At 45.0% G+C, this 20,089-nt stretch overlaps 1 protein-coding gene across 2 annotated transcripts in view; it reads right to left on the reverse strand.

The window, feature by feature from the left end:
- The window catches only part of DCAF12 (DDB1 and CUL4 associated factor 12), a 32,579-nt gene extending 21,485 nt beyond the window's left edge, over positions 1-11,094 (reverse strand). For both annotated transcript variants that reach the window (XR_006889079.1, XM_046664477.1), the window contains exons 1-2: positions 10,768-11,094; positions 9,434-9,688 (exon numbers count right to left, since the gene is read on the reverse strand). Coding sequence is in view for 1 of the 2 variants with exons in the window: in XM_046664477.1 (XP_046520433.1) it covers positions 9,434-9,688; positions 10,768-10,845 (333 nt within the window). In the remaining variant the exon portion in view is untranslated. The remainder of the gene's footprint in view (positions 1-9,433; positions 9,689-10,767) is intronic.
- Between the last annotated feature and the right edge of the window lie 8,995 nt (positions 11,095-20,089).

Here is a 20,089-nt window from a genome sequence, read left to right on the forward strand (position 1 = left end):
TTATCTCTAAGTTGCAAACTACTGGGGAGCAGAGATTGTAGTTACATGTTAATTATATATCTGGTATATTAAGAGATTATAACCTTTTAATAATAACAGCATTAAAACAATGATAATATAATCCCTTACTCTCACTCTTACCTCCTGAGCAATAGAGCACAAAGACTTAAGGACAATATGGTATTTGCCTATCAAGAAGCAAGAGCTCTCTCTAGGTGTTATTTTGAGCCCCCAAAAATTCCTTGTGTGATTGAGAGAGGAAACTCCTTTTGCTGCACATTCTACCACTGTATTTTCAAGCCCCTACTTCACTCTCTCTTCTCAGAGAAGATGTACAATACATAACTGTGTTCAACCTTTTTCAGCAAGCAAGACAAGCCATGAATGCCAACCAGCCAAGGCCTCTCACCACTGTTTTAGGCTAAGAAAAAACAAGGTTCATCTAGCTGAAGTAACATTTAAAAAAAAATGAGTGTTGACAATACTTTATCAACAATAACGGAGGTGCCAGCCCCGTGGCCGAGTGGTTAAATTCACGTGCTCTGCTTTGGCGGCGCAGGGTTTCGCCGATTCAGATCCTGAGAGCAGACATGGCACTACTCATCAGGCCATGTTGAGGCAGCATCCCACATGCCACAACTAGAAGGACCCACAACTAAAAAATATACAACTATGTACCACGGGGCTTTGGGAGAAGAAGGAAAAATAAAATAAAATAAAATTCTTCCAAAAAAAAAATTGTAATCTTAAAAAAAACCCCAAAGAACAATGGAAATAAAAAATGCAAGAAAGATCATTCAGAATCCTCTCTTTTCAAATCTGTTTTTCATTTATCCAGTTCCTGTTTAGTTCTTAACCACATGCATGTATAAGTGCACATACCTATAATGAGCAGAGATAGAATTTTGTATTTCATCACATTTAACATATCAAATGCTTTCACGTTATTACAGTCCTCCCAATCATGCTAGTGTCTGCATATCATGCAGATTTGATTTACCATAAACTACTTAAGTACTCTCCTATTGTCAGCATTTAGATAAAATAACTTCCAATGATTATCTTAATAAAGACTTTCTCTGGGGGTCGGCCACGGGGCCGAGCGGTTAAGTTCGCGTGCTCCGCTGCAGGCAGCGCAGTGTTTCGTTGGTTCAAATCCTGGGTGCGGACATGGCACTGCTCATCAAACCACGCTGAGGCGGCGTCCCACGTGCCACAACTAGAAGGACCCACAACGAAGAATATACAACTATGTACCGGGGGGGCTTTGGGGAGAAAAAGGAAAAAAAATAAACTCTTTAAAAAAATAAATAATAAAAGAAAAAAAAGACTTTCTCTTCCTTTGGACAAATTCCCTACTTTGAAGACGTTAGGTCAAAGGGTCTAATATTTTCAGGCTGTTCATTCAACAAATAATATGTACCAGGCTTTTGAAAAGTGATGCCAAGTTACTTTCAAAAAAGGGTCCTAGCGACAATGTATCTATGTACCTGTTCCACTACAGCCTTATGAGAACTGGGTATGACTTTATATATAATTTGTACACAGAAAAATATTTTGCTTTTATTTGTATTCCTTCTATAATGAAATTAAATGTGACTTCATATAATTTACTAATTATAATTCCTCATATAAATTATATCTAAATGATTTTTTGAAGAAGAAGATTAGCCCTGAGCTAATATCTGCCGCCAATCCTCCTCCTTTTGCTGAGGAAGGCTGGCCCTGAGCTAACATCTGTGCCCATCATCCTCTACTTTATATGTGGGATGCCTGCCGCAGTGTGGCTTGACAAGTGGTGCGTAGATCCGCACCAGGGATACGAACGGCGAACACCGGGCCAGCGAAGCAGAACATGCAAACTTAACTGCTGTGCCACTGAGCTGGCCCCCTAAATAAATTATTTTGAAATGTTTAATCTACTTGGGATGTGACTGACATATTGAAAGCAGCCATTTACAGGGTAGAGAAATGCTTACTTCTTTTGTTTTTTTGGTGAGGAGGATTGTCCCTGAGCTAACATCTGTTGCCAGGCTTCCTCTTTTTCCTTGAGGAAAATCGTCCCTGAGCTAACATCTGTGCCCATCTTCCTCTATTTTATATGTGAGACATCACCACAGCATGGCTTGATGAGTGGTGTGTGGGTCCGCACCTGGGATCTAAACCCGCAAACCCCAGCCCGCTGAAGCAGGGCAGGCAAATTTAACCACTATGCCACCAGGCTGGCCCAAGAAATACTTACTTCTTATCTTAAGTGTACCTGAATTTGGCCAGAAGTATATTTAAAGTCTAGACCCATCAAACCACTGCCACCACTTCCACCTCCACCACCACCATTAATTACATCAACAGTTTACAAAGTACATGTTCTAGGCACTGTGCTAACTAATATCTTCTCTTCATGACTCTGCTGGGCGGGTACTATTCTGTCCCTTTCTTTTAAAGGTGAGAGAAGAAAGGCTGAGGAGATACCTGGATTGCCCAAGGCCACAAAGCTAATAAGAAATGGAGCCCAGATTCAACCCATGTTGAGTCCTAATATGCATTTGTTGAATCCAAATATACAAGACAAAAAATGACAACCAAACTCATTGGCATAAATGTGGATATTTCTGACAAATGTTTACAAATCACTCTTCTAGAAAAGAGACCAAAAACTTGGAAACAGACTAAGCTAAGATCTGACCTAAAAAAATAATGGGCAAATCTCTTGCCTTAAGTTTTCACGTCTGTTAACGAGAGTAGGAATAGGCAAGTAAGGAAAACAACCGTTTGTCAAGGGTTCCTCAAAGTGCAGAAATAAGATTTAATTACACCTTGCTAGCTGCTGAACAGGTACTAACCAAGATGCCACAAGGAAATTCTTCCACATCCATTTAATCTGATGCCCCACCTGTGCCCTGAGTGTGGTTTAGAAAATACAAGGAGGATTCAAACAACTGGTCTAGATTTAACGAGCTGGCAAAAAAATCACTGCTATAAAGTCCAAGCTAGTGATTCATACAAAAATTGCCTGAGAACTTGTTTAAAACGTCAATTCCTAGGCTTCACTGAAGGAAATTCTGAATCGGTACTGGGAGGAGACCAGGAATTTGCATTTTTAATCATATCTCAAGTGACTGACACAAGTGGTTCCTGGGTCATGCTTGGGAAACAAAGGCCGAGGCGATCAGAAATCAAACATGCATCAATTTAAAAGAAGGTGGATTGGCAAAAGAAGCCATGCTTAACTCATGGAACATTTTTATTCCTTCAATGGCATGGCAGTCATTCAACTGATTAGGCCTAGGAGTGGGGAGTCCAGGATTCTTAAGGAAGAACCCAAGGAAAGCAAGAACCAGCTGAAATAACTACACTGTCTTATGTTAACTTTCTCCAAGTAGTTGGCCTGCCAGGTACCTCCCAGCAAAGCTCTGCTTTCAGCAACCCAGGTTTCCCCATCCTCTCAGGCCTAGAGGGTTGTAGGAACAGGCCTTAAAATCACCAGGGGCCATGCTGCCAAGCATGTGACTCAATTCTCCAGATGAGAAAGGTGATTAATAACATTATTCATTATTAAAGGCTAGATGTGAACCACAGGGAAAAGAAAAAAATGATCCAAGGGAGATTTAGTCAGCCTTGCAATCCAACTCCCCTGTTACTGCGTCAGTCTCTTTCTCTATAGTTCTTGCCCTGCATCAGCAAAATGTTGCAGCCCAACTGTAATCCTGGATTGAACCCAATTGCCAATTTGGGGTCAGCTTCTTCCTTTTATCTCCTAGATCAGGAAACAAACACAAGAATAGACCCCAGCATAAGGGTCCGGCAGAAAAGCAATACTCCTAGATATTACCAGGAAAAGCTCACGTACGTTTAACTCTCATCTTGAATCAGACCCAGGCATTGCTCCCATTCCAAAAGGAAAACGTGCATATGTCAGCTTGAGAAGAAGTAAAAACCTTGTTCTCTGACTGTAATGCATATCGAGGATCCAGCTAGGAAGAAAGTCTTGAGTACAGGAGTCAGTGTGTGCCTCCTCGTTCACTCTCCAAGATTCCAACCTTCAATCAGACTATCCTTGAAATAAACGGCTCAGAGCACTTAAGAGAACAAATGCCCGTCTCAAACTCTGGTTGTCAACTGGGGGCGTAAGGTTTGAAAACGCATGCATCTCATGCATGTGCGCCTGTGTGTACTTGTGCACAGGCCCAACTGTCATTACTGGGGCAGCAGGAGAGGGAGGGTAGGGGGCATTGCCGGCATCCACAGAGCAGAGGCCAGGAATGCAAAATATCCTGCAATATGAGGTAAAGCCCCAGACAACAAAGAAACTACCAAAACGCTATCAACATTCTTGTTAAGAAAAGCTGCCCTAAATAAATTCTTGAATCCCTCCATAGGACTGCTCCTCAGACCCTAACATTCTTTTTGGGGCTTTTTTTGGGTGAGGAAGATCAGCCCTGAGCTACCATCTGTTGCTAACCGTCCTCCTTTTGCTTGAGGAGGACTGTCCCTGAGCTCACACCCGTGCCAGTCTTCCTCTATTATTTCCTCACGTGCAGAGGGTGACTCAAAGTCCACAATGGACCACACGACCTGGAATTCCTGGGGCCCATACCCATGCTAATCCAAGCAAGGCCTTCCCAAAGATGAAGCCAGGCAGAAAGGGGCAGGAAAAACCAACTCTAGCACCATCACATGTAAGAGGCATAAACTCAGTCCTACTGCTCCTCCTCCTAAAGTCTGTAACATCCATTAGCTTTGCGTAGAACCTTAGCATTCACGAAGTGTTTCCACGATGATTTCCAATCTAGAAATACTTCTGCACACGTGTCCCAGCAGACTGAAGCTGCCAACACAGCAGTTCTATCACTTCCACATCTAAAATCTTCCTCTCAAAAGAGTCAAATATTCTGAAAATAAGACAAAGACTAATTCTGGGATAAACCTGAACATTTCTTACTAGACAGAGAATAACCATAAGCCATTTAAAAACGCTAATTAGGGGTCGGCCCTATGGCCAAGTGGTTAAGTTGGGCACACTCTGCTTCGGTGGCCCGGGTTTGGTTTCTGGTCATGGACCTACACCACTGGCCAGTGGCCATGCTGTGGTGGCATGCATGGTGGCAGCTCACATACAAAAAAAAAGAGGAAGACTGGCAATGGATGTTAGCTAAAAGCAAATCGTCCTCAGGGGGGAAAAAAGCGCTAATTAGCAGGTCACTATCCTAAGCACAAAATATAGATGAATCATACAGTTAAGAATCCTATTAACCTGAGATGTACACTGGCCAGGCCCAAGGAATTCTGCAAACATTTTAAAGCATTTCCTAAAAGACTGTAATCCCCTTGGGAAAATAAAATAGTAAGACAAGGAGGAATGAATCAAAAACGTGGTCAGAGCAAAACTCCCACATCATCATATTTTGTTTCCCTGTTTCATGATTTCAGGAATCTGAGTATGTAAACTCAAGGATATAACATTATAGTTACTTTCTCAACCCTGATATCTCCCATTCCACCCCATCCCCAAAACAAGGCTCCCCAAAATAAAAAAAGTTCTTCCTCCTCTCATCTGGCAGCAAATCTCAGCCTACACTCATCTTGTCTGCTTCATTATGATCCACCATGTCTGTCTGTGAAGTCGGCAGTGTATCTCTGACTGTTACTTTGGGAGGCGGTGAGAAAGAGAAAAGCAGCCCTGACAGCTGGAGTTAACCTGGTACTATCAGCTGGGCCTTGATGTCTTTGTGAAAACAATTAATGTCACAGGAAATTGTCCTGTGAAAGTCCCATTTCCTTAAGCCTTCTCCCAAATTACCCTTACAAATCCTTTCTAACACCTTCCTACTGAGAGGCCCCATGGCTCCCTATGGTGTACATTCTCCCCACCTGCAGTGAGCAAGCCTATCTGCTCTAGGTAAGCCCCTGGTAATCTTTGGCTGGAGGGCATCAATAAAGGGGAAATAAGATGCTCATCTGTAAAATTAATACCTCAAACTCTGCACACATTATCACTCTGCCTAGCACTATCCTTCTCCTCAAACTGCTTGCTCTCAAAACACCCGCCTTGTTGAGTTGTTTCTGGCACCCTCCCGGTTTTCCTCTGACTCCCTGCTTCCCCTGCAGCAGTTCTTCCTGCCCCATAAAGGTAGGTGTTCTCCAAGGTTCTGTCTAGCCCCTCTTTCAACATCAATGGTTCTTACCCCTTTGTTGCTCACAGCACTCCCTTTGAAAATCTCATGAAAACTATGGCCTGCTCCCCACACTGCTCTTCCCCCATCGTGTCCAGGAAATACACATTTAATGAAAGTTTTGCAATTTTAGGGAAGGTGAATGGAACTCAAGGGTGTCTTCTCTACCCTCTCCCACGGTAATATAACAATTTCAATAATTCTTTACCCACATACGACTCCTAAACCACTAACTTTGATCTTTACCCTTCCCCCAACTTCAACTAGTCGAAAGCACAAAACTAAACTCATTTTCTCTTCAAATTTGCTCCTCAATACTCACCTCGCCATCCTTCCAGTTACCCAGGTTAAAGACGTCAGCATCAATTTTGACGTATTCCTCTGAATGGATTAAATCTGAGCATCTCATCATCTAAAGACTCTACGTCTAAGATGACTTACATCTGGCTCCTTAGCCTCTCCCTGCCACTGTCCTGGTTTTGCCCCTCATTACCCTGTTATTCCTTAGCACTAGCATCCTATAACTTCTCTCCCCAAAGCACTACTCCACCCATGTCACTCCCTGCTTAAAATCCTTGGGCCTTGTCTCTGCATCCCCATAGGATAAAATCTTAGGTTGACATTCAAGGGCTTCCACAATTTGACCCTAATAAACCTTTCTAATCTTAACCTCATAACTCTTCCAGACACCTAAAGCTCTTGTCACACTGCATTCTTAATGTTCCTCATAAATGGTTGATACTTCCCCCTATAAACATCCAGATTTCCAGTTTCTCTTCAAAAAGAAAAATGAAAATCTGTTAACACTAGGCCCAAATTCCCACACGGCAAAAACTGGCTGGAGCCAAGAATGCCTTCTCTGGCTCTCTGCAGTCCCCAATACTTCTCACTGTCGTGTGCCTGGCTTATTTAGCTTTCTATTTGGCTCTGCACACAATTTCAGTTTGTAACCCTAAATCAGGGACATGTACCTGCCTATCGTGGTTGCCAGATCCATGTTCCAAATAAGGTTATATTCCCTCTCCTTTAAATAATTTAGTAAAAATATGACTGTAGTGTTATTAATGATTAAAAGATAAATTGGCCATCCTTGCTCTTATTTCTGTGCTTAGGAGGCCCAGGGAATTGAGGGCGGTTGAATGACTGCCCCTAGTTTGAGCATTACCCCACAGCACAGAGCATTTCCCACGCCAGGAATCAAGCTAGAGAAAAGTTTACAAAATATCTCTGCTGCCTTTTCAGAAGATGACCCACTGCCTTAGCAGAGGTTTCAACACTATGGCCCCAAACCAATTAACTTGGAAATGACCTGGCTTTTTAGTATTTGTGCACACTCAGTTACATGCTGATTAACACCAAACTGGCCAAGAGAAAAACAGCTTCTAACCTACAGGTACATATTAGCAGGTTATTTTAGAATACAAACGGTTGTGGCAAACTTTTCCTACTAAATACATTTAATTCATTTCGTCGATGGTAAAATTTCAATACATGAACACTTAATTTACTATTGAGAGTCCAACATGAACTCCTCCCCCTCAAAATCTTCACATAATATCCAAAGACAGTTCTGTTTAAGTCATTTTCCTTTCTTTCAAACTGAGAAGTCCCAGGGAGGGCCAACAGCACTGGAAAAGGCTTTGGATTTATCACCACCACTACGATTTTTGTGTAAGATATTGCTAACTTGAAGTATTTGCCAAGATGTACACCTGGTATTACCACTCCCATTTTACAGATAGGAAAACAAAGGCTCAGAAAAGGGAGTCATTTGCCAAATGTCACAAAGTTCAGAGAAGAGCAGTGTTCCTGGTTCCCTGCTTTGGTTCTGGAAGCTAAGCAAAGGAAAACATTAACTATAAAAAGAAAACAAAACAGACTTTGCTTAAGGAGGACATAGGAAGACAGAAAGAGGTGGGTATTAAGAGTAGGTTAAATTATTACTTAACATTATTCTCACCTTCAAGATAAGGTCAACACATTTAAGAAGCAGGAGACTACGATGATTAATTCAGTTTACAATTCAGCAGCATTTGCTGGGCAAAACACTACAATGGTATGTGCGGAGGGTGGAATCAATTCCTCCAAATGGGAGACTCTACTCCAAGTGACAACGACGACAGTTCTCTTAAACCATGAGTGGTGGCCTAAGAGACTAGGAAAAGGAAGTTTTATAGACGTTTGCCACCACTACTTAGTTTTGAAACGCTTCGGTAAGACAAGCAGCCAGGAGGAAATGAAAGCTTGGCCCCAACCACCATGATATTATTTCCTTCCTTAAAATTCATGTTTAAATCTTTGCCTTTGTCCTTTATAAACAAACACTTCTCCTAGTACTTAAGACTTTCTTGACCTAGAGTAACCTTCTCTTTTATTGATCCAAGATGTGTTCCTGTCCAGGGTAAACTTATCGAGCCATTATGACATTACTTGTCTATTCACATAGCATGAGGTGAAAATGGAGAGAGCAACTGGGCCAACAATCTATCTTTTCTCACACTTCATTTGGAATCATTTCCCATCTCTAGGCTGTGCCTCCTTTTACCTGTCATTCCTCTGACAGCATGCTATTTGTGCCCTTCTGTTCCAATCACATCCACACAGCCAATCACAAATTGACTTATTTTATCCATGCCTGTAATCGCGCTGGTTATCCAGCTTACTGATAAATTTTTCCCTTTGTTCACTTATAGACCGTCTTCTAAGTCACTTTATGTAAAAATACTCTGCTACTCATGTCATGCTTAATTTTTCTCTGTTCTGAATCCTTTTCAGGAGGCTACTTTGCAAAACGCAGACATTCACATCCTGAAATATACCACCAGACACACATTCCCTGCCCTTTCTACATATGCCCTGAGCCAGAAGATAACACTTAGGTTTTCACTATCATGCATCCTAAAGGACACAGTGAGCATTATTCTTTCCTAAGTCTTTCCTCTGAGGCCTCTAACTTAAAAAGCAACTTAAAAAAAAAAAGGAAGCCAAAAAACAAAACCTCTAGAAGCAGCGGCATATCCATATGGCAAGAGACCTACAGAAAGAGAATCCTCTGAAGATTTATCAGAAATGTGAAAGCGAGAAAAGGAGCAGAAAAAGAAAGGAAATCATCAATAGATGGGGGGGAATGGAAAGGAGAGTAAGGCAATTTCTTCCCAAAGAAGAAAAAAAAGAGTAAAAAGAGCAGTGAGAGGTTCTAGAGCCCGTGGAGCCATAAATCCAGGATCTAGGAAAAAGTCCGCATCCCCCCGGACACTTACCGTGTTGCATTTTGTGCCACACACCACTTGCCTATGATTCAGCCACTGAGACGCAAACACTTTATTAAGGGTCCCAAGGTGAAACTCTCTCTCTTTCAGAAGACCGGGAAGTTGCTGTGCTGCATAACCATGCAACACTCGAGAGTAGTTGGTTTCATTCTGTAGCCTGACCTCTCGGTTCTTCAGGTAGTACACTAAGGATCTCTTCACTGGGGGGAGTCTTTTCCTTTTGTGAAGTGAGTGATCCCAGCCAAACTGTGGAAAGCAACATGAGAAATCAGGGCTTTGGCTACCTTCCTTCAGAACAAGGGGTCCTACTGTATTACAGAAATCACCAAGAACTCTTCCTGGAGAATTTACATACAACAGAAATGTAAATACAATAGAACAGGAATCTCAATCCAGAAAGTCCAGTTTAACTCCTCCAGTATTGAAAAGATGCTGTTCCTAGTCAAACCTACCTATAAGAAGGAAGGACTGAAAGACGAGGGAATGGAAGCAGAAAAGAGGACAAAAGGTTTACTAGGTCCTTTAGGAGTGAAGGCTTCAGATCCCCTAAAGCTATCCTTAATAAGGAAAGGAACGAAAGGCAAATGATTACCATAACGACCTGGGCTGCATCTCTACCGAGCTCCCTTCTCCCTCTCAGCCTGAACTCCCCACGGAGCATGGAGGGTGCAGCCCAAGGAGGCAGACTCGGGTCCCAGAACTTTCAGGGACGCACCATCAATGGCTGCCCCTTGTCATCAGGCCCGCGCCCCAGGCAGTTACAAAATTCGAAAAATCAAACACCAACGGAGTGGTAGACACGGGAAATCAGGCCAAATATGCGTCCAACAAGGTCTTCCCCTCCAAAGAGGGCGGTATAGGGACGATACCTGGGAACTGCTGGTTCTTCTAGGGGTCCAAGGGCCAAAAGACCCAGCTCAAGGTTTGAGTATCCACAGGGAGACTCTCCTAGGAAGATCTCTGGAAGGCGGACTTCACTCTCCCTCCCGGTATCTTCCGGGAGGTTTTGTTCCCGATTCCCCCGGACTTGGGTTTCCCTTCCTCCAAAGCCCAGATTCTGGTTTCTCTTCAAGCCCCATTCCTGGCTGCAGGCAACCCGCGGAATATGCCATGTTTTCAAGTTCTCCTTTAGCTCCTCACTCCTCCGGCCTATCTGCTTTCCAATGAACTCCTGAGGGCCCAGCTCTGACCGGGGCTAGAGGCCGGGGCTCCGCTCTGGCCCCCCACCCCCCTGGACCTCGGTTCGGGTTCCCTGATCAGCGAACCCTATCCCCCTTTGGGTGCCTGGGCCTTATCACCCGGGACCCGGCCTCTACAGCCCTCACCTGCGGGCCCTGAGCGTCGCTCCCAGCTCCCGGCGAGGCGGACGCCTTCCGCTTCCTGCTAACTGCTTTCCGGGCCATAGTGGGCAGCGCCGCCGCGGCCCCGCAGCCACATGGGGCAGGGGAAGCGAGCAGGAGCAGGACGGCGGGTCATATACTGGGCCCCGGGACCGCGCACCTTAGTGTGCCCGGCCCGGAAAATGGCCCGGACCCGGGGCGGCAGTAGGAAAAGGGGAGGCAGGCAGAAGAGGAGGAAAGAGGGCCGGGACCGAGAAAGGGAAGGGGAAGGGAAGGAGAGGCAGCAACGAGCAGCTTTCGGACGATGGAGTCTGGAAAGGACGGCGAGCAGCTAGAACCAAAACACCCCCACCCATCCCGTTCGCCCGCGCTTCGTCACCCATGCGCAGCCGCACTTCGCACCGCGTCGCCACGGAGACTCCGCCGGGGACTGGAGGGGCGGGGTCTAGGGCTTGCAAGAGAGTTCGCGGCTGTTGCTTAGCCGCCGCCCGCCTTTTTCAACGGTTGTCGGGCAGGCGCTGGAAGTGGGCGAATGGGGCCGAGGGCGTCTGGATTCTGGTCGCCGAGCTCGGACCCCCGCCCGCCCCTCTGCAGGCACCCGGAAGTGAGGACGATCACCCTGCTTGGGGAGGGCACCCCTCCCAGCGCGCGCCTCCACCCGGCAGCCGACACTGCTTATCTTCCCTGGAGAGCCGCGCCTCTCCCCGAACCTATCACAAACCGAGTCCTGGCGCTGAGGGCTGGACGCTGGGGGAGGAGGCAGAGCCTGCTCTCCCCACCCCCGCAAGTGGAGTGCGGCTCGGGATCCCAGCCCGCAGGGCCGGACTCGCCTGCTGCGGAGAACCTGCCCTGCCGGGTACGACCAGCGCCCCACCTGCCACAGCCTCGGGCCTCCGGCCGCCCTCTCCTCACCCCGGGGGAGCCCTCCGGCTCCATTCTTCACTCAGCCTCCTCCCTCCCTCCGCTGGCCTCCTCCCCGCCCCGACCCTGTCTCCTGCGCTAACCGCACGCAGCAGCCCCTCAATCACCTTTCCCTTAGCTGCGACCTCGCCTCCCTTGAGATTCCCGTGACCCGCCGGCCACGCTGTCTTGGGCTTTATGAACTAGACCTCACGCCGTAATTTGTTTCTTACGTCTCCCATGCAATCCTAGCTGAGGACTGGAACAGGGGACTGCCACGGCCTGCCTCTCCCTCGGGGCACAGGTTGTGTCTCCATCAAGGCAGATCGGGTGAAATTCTGAACCACAGAGAAGAGAGTGGCCGTTGGCCTGTCAGTCCAGTTAGGGCTGGCATTGGTCATCAGACAAGGGGGCTTCTTCAGGATCACCCTTGCCTCCATTTTCAGAAGATCCTATAGGAATTTTGAGTGCCCGCATCCACTTTCCTTAGGCAAAGAAACCTTTCGAGGAAGCAGGATGCTCTTGCTTGGGGCTGACTGGCCTCAGGCTGTAGTGCCCTGTTACCTGCCGGTCCCTTCAGGCTTCAGGCTGCATACCTCTTGGGAGTTCTGTTGGCCCATCTGAAGTTCTGCCTACAAGGAGATTTGGAGCTGTTTTCCTGACTGAACCAAAGACCAGGTTGAGAAAGGATCTTCCGCCATTCCAAGTCTGCACTGCCACTAACCCCTAATGCCACCTTGGGAAAGGCAGCCCCATCTTAGTTGGTCAGGCCTGTCCCTTCAGAGACATACACACAGTGAATGGGTCAGACGCGAGTCAACTTCTTTTTTTGAGCCTGTTGTTCCAGTTCTCTCTTGCCTCACAATGCCCTGGATCACCCAGGAGCCCACTGGACAGGAGTGTGGAATTCCTTTGAGAATCTCTAGGCTCCAGCTGGGCTGTGCTTAGATCCTGGTCTCCTCTGCCTGTGTCAGAGGCTGCAGGATCATCTTTGAGGTTGGTACCAGGTATTGGTGAGGAGGTAGAACCACTGGAACTCTCATACATTGCTAGTGGGCGTGTAAATTGGTACAAACAATTTGGAAAAATCTATGGCAGTACCTACTAAAGCTAAACATGTGTACCTTATGATCCAGCGGTTCTACTTCAGTTTATAAACCCAACAGAAATGAGTGTTTATGTCCACCAAAAGCTACTTTCAAGAATATGCGTAGCAGCTTTATTCATAATAGCCCTAAACTGAAAATAGTTCAAATGTCAATCGACAGTAGAAAGGATAAACTGGGGATTCTCTTGATCTCCTCATCTGTTTGGATAATTTACTATAATGGCTAACAGAACTCAGGGGAATAAATACTTACTTACTATTATCAGTTTATTATAAAGGATATTATAAAGGATGCAAATGGAACAGCCAAATGAAGAGGCACCTAGGGTGAAGTCTGGAAGGGTCCTGAGCACAGGTCCCTGTGGAGTTCAGAGTGTGCCACCTTCCTGGCACATGGATACATTCTCCAACTTGAAAGCTCTCCAAACCCCATAATTTATGGTTTGTATGGAGGTTCCATTACTTAGGCATAATTGATTAGATCATTAGTCATTGATAATTAACTCAATCCCCAGGCCCTCTCCCCTCCTGAGAAGTTGGAGGGTGGGGCTGAAAGTTCCAACCCTCTAATCATATGGTCGGTTCCTCTAGCAACAGGCACCCATCTTGCAGCTATCTAGGGACCCAACTTGAGTCACCCGGTTAACATAAACTCAGGTGTGATTGAAAGGGACTTATTGCGAATTACAAAAGATGCTCCTCTCACCGTTATCACTTACTAAATTACAAGAGTTTGAGGAGCTCTTGTGCCAGGAACCAGGGACAAAGACCAAATAAATGTATTTTTTATTATATCACAATATCACAGTAATATAAGTCAGAATAATAATTACTCTTGATGGTTACTAACTGAAAGGAAAACCCAGGGAGGAGTCTGGTATGCTGGAAATTTCTCTATCTTGATCTTGGTGGTGATTATACTAATGTATGCATATGTACATTTAAGATTTGTGCAGTTTATGTAAGTATGCCTCTATATAGAGAAATAAACACTTAAAATTCTTTCACCTGGGTTCTTCCTCTATACTTTTTTTTTTTGAGGACAATTCCCCCTGAGCTAACATCTGCTGCCAATCCTCCTCTTTTTGCTGAGGAAGACTGGCCCTGAGCTAACATCTGTGCCCATCTTCTTCTATTTTATATGTGGGACACCTGACACAGCATGGCTTGATAAGCGGTGCATAGGTCCATGCCTGGCATCCAAACTGGCGAACCCCAGGCTGCCTAAGAGGAGCATGTGTACTTAACCACTACACCACTGGGCCGGCCCCTTGAAAACATGAATTTTTTAATGCTGAAAAAATAATTCAGCAAAAGAACATGCCACAATCTATTAACTATTTCATTATGGTGGATTTTAGCCTGTATATCAGGCAAAGTTCTCCAGAGAAAAAGAACATATATGATATAGCTGTCAGAAAGAGAGAGGGGCTTACCTGGTGGATTAGTGGTTAAGTTTGTGTGCTTGGCTTCAGTGGCCCCAGATGTGCGGGTTTGGATCCTGGGCATGGACCTACACACTTCTCATCAAGCCATGCTGTCGTGGAGTCCCACATACAAAATAGGGGAAGGTTGGCACAGATGTTAGCTCAGCAACAATCTTTCTTACCAAAAAAAAAGAGAGAGAGATTTATTTCAAAGAATTGGCTTACATGATTGTGGAGGCTGGCAAGTCTGAAATCTGTAGGGCAGACTGGAAATTCTCAGGCAAGATCAATGTTACAGTCTTGAGGCAGGATTTCTTCTTCCTCAGGGAAACCTGTTTAGCTCTTAAGGCCTTTCAGCTGGCCCACCAACATTATCAAGGGTCATCTCCTTTACTTAAAGTCAACTGATCATAGAATTAAAAAAATCTTTCCTGGGGCTGGCCCTCTGGCCGAGTGGTTAAGTTCGTGCACTCCGCTGCAGGTGGCCCAGTGTTCCGTTGGTTCGAATCCTGGGCGCGGACATGGGACTGCTCATCCAACCACGCTGAGGCAGCGTCCCACATGCCACAACTAGAAGGACCCACAACGAAGAACATACAACTATGTACTGGGGGGCTTTGGGGAGAAAAAGAAAAAAATAAAATCTAAAAAAAAAAAAATTCTTTCCTAACTTTATTAAGATATAATTGACATAGAACATTGTGTAAGTTTAAGGTATACATTGTGATGATTTGATATCTGTATATATTGTAAAATAATTATGTAAGGTAGTAGAAAATATATATATTGTTCTCTGGCCCTGGTTCCTGGCACAGAGCTCCTAAAACCCTTGTAATTTCCTAAGTGATAGGAGCACCAGGAGCATCTTTTGTTCTCATATTTGTTCTTTGACCCCACTTCCTGGCACAGAGTTACTAAATTCTTGGAATTTCCTGGGTGATAGCAGCGTCTTTTGTTTTAATGAGATGACTCTTGGTGGCTCCTGGATGGGGGCTGGTCACCAGAAAGACCAAGCCATGATTAGAAGTGCTCCAAAGTACTGGACTGGAGCCAGTCTCACTGCTTAAAACCAGCGGCTGAGTAAGGTGAGGAGGCTGAAACAAGCCGCTGCCCTCTGCTGCCTGGGACTTGAGTTTTTGTAGCTCTCCATACTCAGGAACCAGGTGGACATAGACACAGCCTCTGAACCAAGATCTGTGCCATCCTGTGCAAGGCCGTGACTGGATCCACGATGTCCACTCTCTTCCCAGAGCAGGAGTCCCCAGCAGACCAGGTAAGACCTGGCTCCAAACTGGGCACCAGAAGAGGGATAAGGAGGAATGAGAGCGTTGAGAAGAAAAAGAAAACAAAAGAAAACAAAACAAACAGCAGGGGCCAGCCCAGTGGTGTAGTGATTAAGTTCATGTGCTCTGCTTCAGTGGCCTGGGGTTCGCAGGTTTGGATCCCAGGCATGGACCTAGCACCACTCGTCAAGCCACACTCTGGTGGCATCCCACATAAGATAAAGGAAGATTGGCATAGACGTTAGCTCAGTGAGAATCTTCCTCAAGCAAAAAGAGGAAGATTGGCAACAGATGTTAGCTCAGAGCCAATGTTCCTCACAAAGAAAAAAAAAACTAGCAAAACTTCCCACTCCAAGATGAGTTTGCAAGTAAATTTCCTAAATTCATTAAGAAAATTAATTGTAGAAAAGACAGATCTCCTCACCAAAAACTCCATAATCAGGAGAGTAATTCTTTCCAGATAAATGAAAGTAAAAGAACAATCCTTAAAATACTTTAACATAAGTATACTTTGGCTCCTCAAAGGAGTAAAGGAAGAACAAGATATTGAATAAAGCATAAAAAAGAATAAGAAATTGTGAAATAAAAACAGGCAAAAATACCAAAGAAGATATACAGATGGCCGACAGGCACATGAAAACATGCTCAATATCGTTAACTATCAGGGAAATGCAAATCAAAACTATAATGAGGTATCACCTCACTCCTGTCAGAATGGCTATAATTAACAAGACAGAGAGGATGTGGAGAGAAGGAAACCCTCACGCACTGCTGGTGGGAGTGCAAACTGGTGCAGCCACTATGGAAAACAGCATGGAGATTCCTCAAAAAGTTAAGAATAGAACTACCATGTGATCCAGCTGTTGCACTGCTGGGTACTTATCCAAAGAATGTGAAAACAGGAATGTTTAAGGATACCTGCACCCCTATGTTCATCATAGCATTATTCACAATAGTCAAGACTTAGAAGCAACCTAGGTGCTCATCAAGGGACAAATGGATAAAGAAGATGTAGGGGGCTGGCCTGGAGGTGCAGCGGTTAAGTTCGCACGTTCTCCTTCTCGGCGGCCCCGGGTTTGCCGGTTTGCATCCTGGGTGTGGACATGGCACCGCTTGGCAAAAGCCATGCTGTGGTAGGCATCCCACGTATAAAGTAGAGGAAGATGGGCACGATGTTAGCTCAGGGCCAGTCTTTCTCAGCAAAAAGAGGAGGATTGGCAGTAGTTAGCTCAGAGCTAATCTTCCTCAAAAAAAAAAAGAAGATGTGGTACGTATACACAATGGAACACCACTCAGCCATAAGAAAGGATGACATCCGGCCATTTGTGACAACATGGATGGACTTTGAGGGTATTATACTAAGTAAGATAAGAGGGAGAAAGTCAAATACTGTATGATCTCACTCATAAGTAGAAGATAAAAACAATGACAAATACACATAGAAACAGATTGGATTGGTGGTTACCAGAGGGGAAGGGTGGAGGGAAGAGAGTGAAAGGGGTGATTAGGCACGTGTGTGGGGATGGATGGTAATTAGTCTTTGGGTGGTGAACATGAGGTAATCCACACAGGAATTGAAATATAATAGTGTACACCTGAAATTTATAAAATGTTATGAACCAATGTTACCGCAATTAAAAAAAAGGCAAAAATAAAATATGAACAGGTATATATAAAAGTCAATCAGGGCCAGCCTGACAGCATAGTGGTAAGTTCATGTGCTCCTATTAGGTGGTCTGGGGTTCGCAGGTTTGGATCCCAGGCAAGGACCTAGCAGTGCTCGTCAAGCCATGCTGTGGCAGTATCCCACATAGAATAGAGGAAGACTGGCACAGATGTTAGCTCAGCGACAATCTTCCTCACATACACACACACAAAAGTAAATCAGTTTGAGGACATATGTTAAAACCACCACAATAGCTAATAAATACTGTGGTGGTTTTAATAATGTTCACAAATTCTTTGATACTCCTCCTTCCAGGAGGTGGAGCTTAATTTCTCTCTTCTTGAGTGTAGACTGGACTGAGTGACTCAGTAAGTGACTCTAACGCATAGAGCAGGGAAAGGGAAAATGGTAACTTTACAGTAGAGAAACCTGGCAGACTCCACCTTAACCAGGTGATCAAGGCTAACTTCAATAATATTAAGTCAGATTGATATTACATACTCCCTGATGTGATGTGATGAGAAGGGCCACTCACCTCTGTGGCATTCTTCCCCTAAATCTATAACTCAGCCTTACCAGAACTTTGGGAGATAGGCAGAAGTTTACAGCAACCTCATGACTGCCTAACCAGGAGAAAGGCCACTGAAACAGAGTAGGAGATCTTTGTGATTTTTAACTTACCCCAGCCCCACCCTCCTCACTGGTGAAGCAGCAGGCTTAAAGATGGCAGCCCATGTTCCTGGTGTGGGTACCTGCTTCTGGAAGAAGCAGGGTGGATCTTGTTCCAAATAGAGTGTGTCTTTTTGACCCGACTGGGATTTCCCTGCGGGACTGATGCAACCAGCTTCCCTTTGTTTCACCTCACTTGGAACTCTGTCAGGGCAGAGAGGCTACACAGAGGACTTTGCCTAAAAACATTGAACGGCAAATCAGCCGACTGCTGCTGCCTGGGACAGACAATAGACACACCAAAAGCCTGGGAGGGAAATCCAGAGAGTGAGATATGGGGGGCAAGAAGGGCTTTGAAAGGTTCCTGTGTATACTGGGGAATCTAGAAAGCCACGGACGTGGGAAGGGAAGGAGCATGCTGACAGGAGAACTGAGAAGACAGAATCCTTCCCTTCTGGCTGACTTTAGTCTCAGGGCCAGCAGGAAGTGGGGGTTAAGGCAGACTTGAAAACAACCCGGCTAAGCATGGAAGGAGAGATCCAACACAGATAACTGCAAAGACCTGCAGATCGTTTTTTCCTTTCTGCTCCTTTTTTTCCTCCCTTCCTTTCCTCCAAGCATTTAAGGAAATCTCTGTCAAACTATAATTTAAAAATGTGGTTATATAGGGGAAAGTCCTTGCGTTTAGGAAATAAATACTGAAGTATTTAGGGGTTTCTCATTTTCCAACATTCTAATGATACTTCCAACTTATTCTCAAAAGGTCCAGAAAAGAAAAGAAGGTTCACTGATTTAGAAATCATTTCTTAGGCCCTACGGTGCGATAGGTGTGGTGGACAGCAGAGATCTGACTTGGACCTCATTCTTGCCCTCAAAGAACTCACAGACCAGTAGGGGAAAGAATCTAACTAAAATACCAGAAAGTCTAAGGGCCATAAGAAGTGTGAAAAGGACCGTGGGAGCTCAGTGGAGGAAGAGGATCAGGAATGGCTTCTTAAAAGAGGTCACATAATTCTTGAAAGATGTAGCAGTTCTCAAGGGAGAGAGAGAGGTAGAAGCCAGCTTTGATTGGAAGGGTGAAAGAGAGTGACTGCTAATTATTCCTCAATATACCCATCTTTCAGTTAGTAACGGACCACCCTAAGTTTAGCTGGGTGCTTGGCAGTCAGCTATACCCATTTTTAACTTGTCTTACAGCTAGGTATGACAACATGACTACATTTAGACCAAAAGGGAAGTGAGCCGAAGTGATGTTGGCAACTCTCACATCACGTCTTTAATGGGAAACATCTTGCCCTTCTCTTCCTGTCTTTAGGATGTAATAATGGCGAGTCAACTTTGACCCTATGGATGAGTGTAACAGCATGAGTGGAATAACCAGATGGACAGAACTGAGTCCCAGGAGGACCTTGGGGAACAGAGCCCCTGACCAGCCCTGCTTGGTCGATCAGCTCAGACTTTTACTTTTAGGAGAGAAACAGAACTTCTACCTTGATTAAACCACTGATGTTTTTTTCTCCCTAAGACCCCAGTACATAGTTGTATATCCTAGTTGTAAGTCATTCTAGATCTTCTACGTGGGATGCCACCACACTATGGCTTGATGAGCCGTGTGTAGGTCTGCGCCCAGGATCCGAACCGGCAAACCCCAGGCCGCCAAAGTGGAGCACACAAATGTAACCACTCATTCATGGGGCCAGCCCCTGCCATTGATATTTTCGTCTTTGTCTAGTCAATATCCTAACTAAAAAAGCAGGAAGAAGAGAAGAAAAGCAACGAGAATATGAAACCTACTTAGAAACCCAAACTCTCTGTGTCTTTTCTTCTTTTTTCCTTCTCTTCTCTTCTAATTCATCCTCCTTTTCCTGTAGTTACACATAAGTGTACACACATACACACGTTTGTACCTCCATATCCCACTGGTTCCAGATTTTTAATTCCAGACATATCAATGGACTCATATCTTCTGTGCTTGACCTGCTTAATGCAGACTCCAGTGAGAGAGGCCTAAGGATGGAAACCATGTCGTCCCTCAGAGGCTCTCCCTGAACGTGGTGAGGCAGTAAGCATCTGGCTGGGAAGTGGACAGGCATGTCTTCTTGGTCACAGTGGGCAGAGGGAATTGCCTTCTTTGTATAATTGAATCTATAGGGAATAGAGAAGCTGTAATGCTCCTGGGAAGCTTTCCATATAGGGCATTTTGAGGAAATCTTCAATGTGAGAATCACAAATGCCTAGTGTTCCCTTTTTCCAT

This window comes from Equus quagga, chromosome 6, assembly GCF_021613505.1.
Source record: "Equus quagga isolate Etosha38 chromosome 6, UCLA_HA_Equagga_1.0, whole genome shotgun sequence".
NCBI lineage: Eukaryota > Metazoa > Chordata > Mammalia > Perissodactyla > Equidae > Equus > Equus quagga.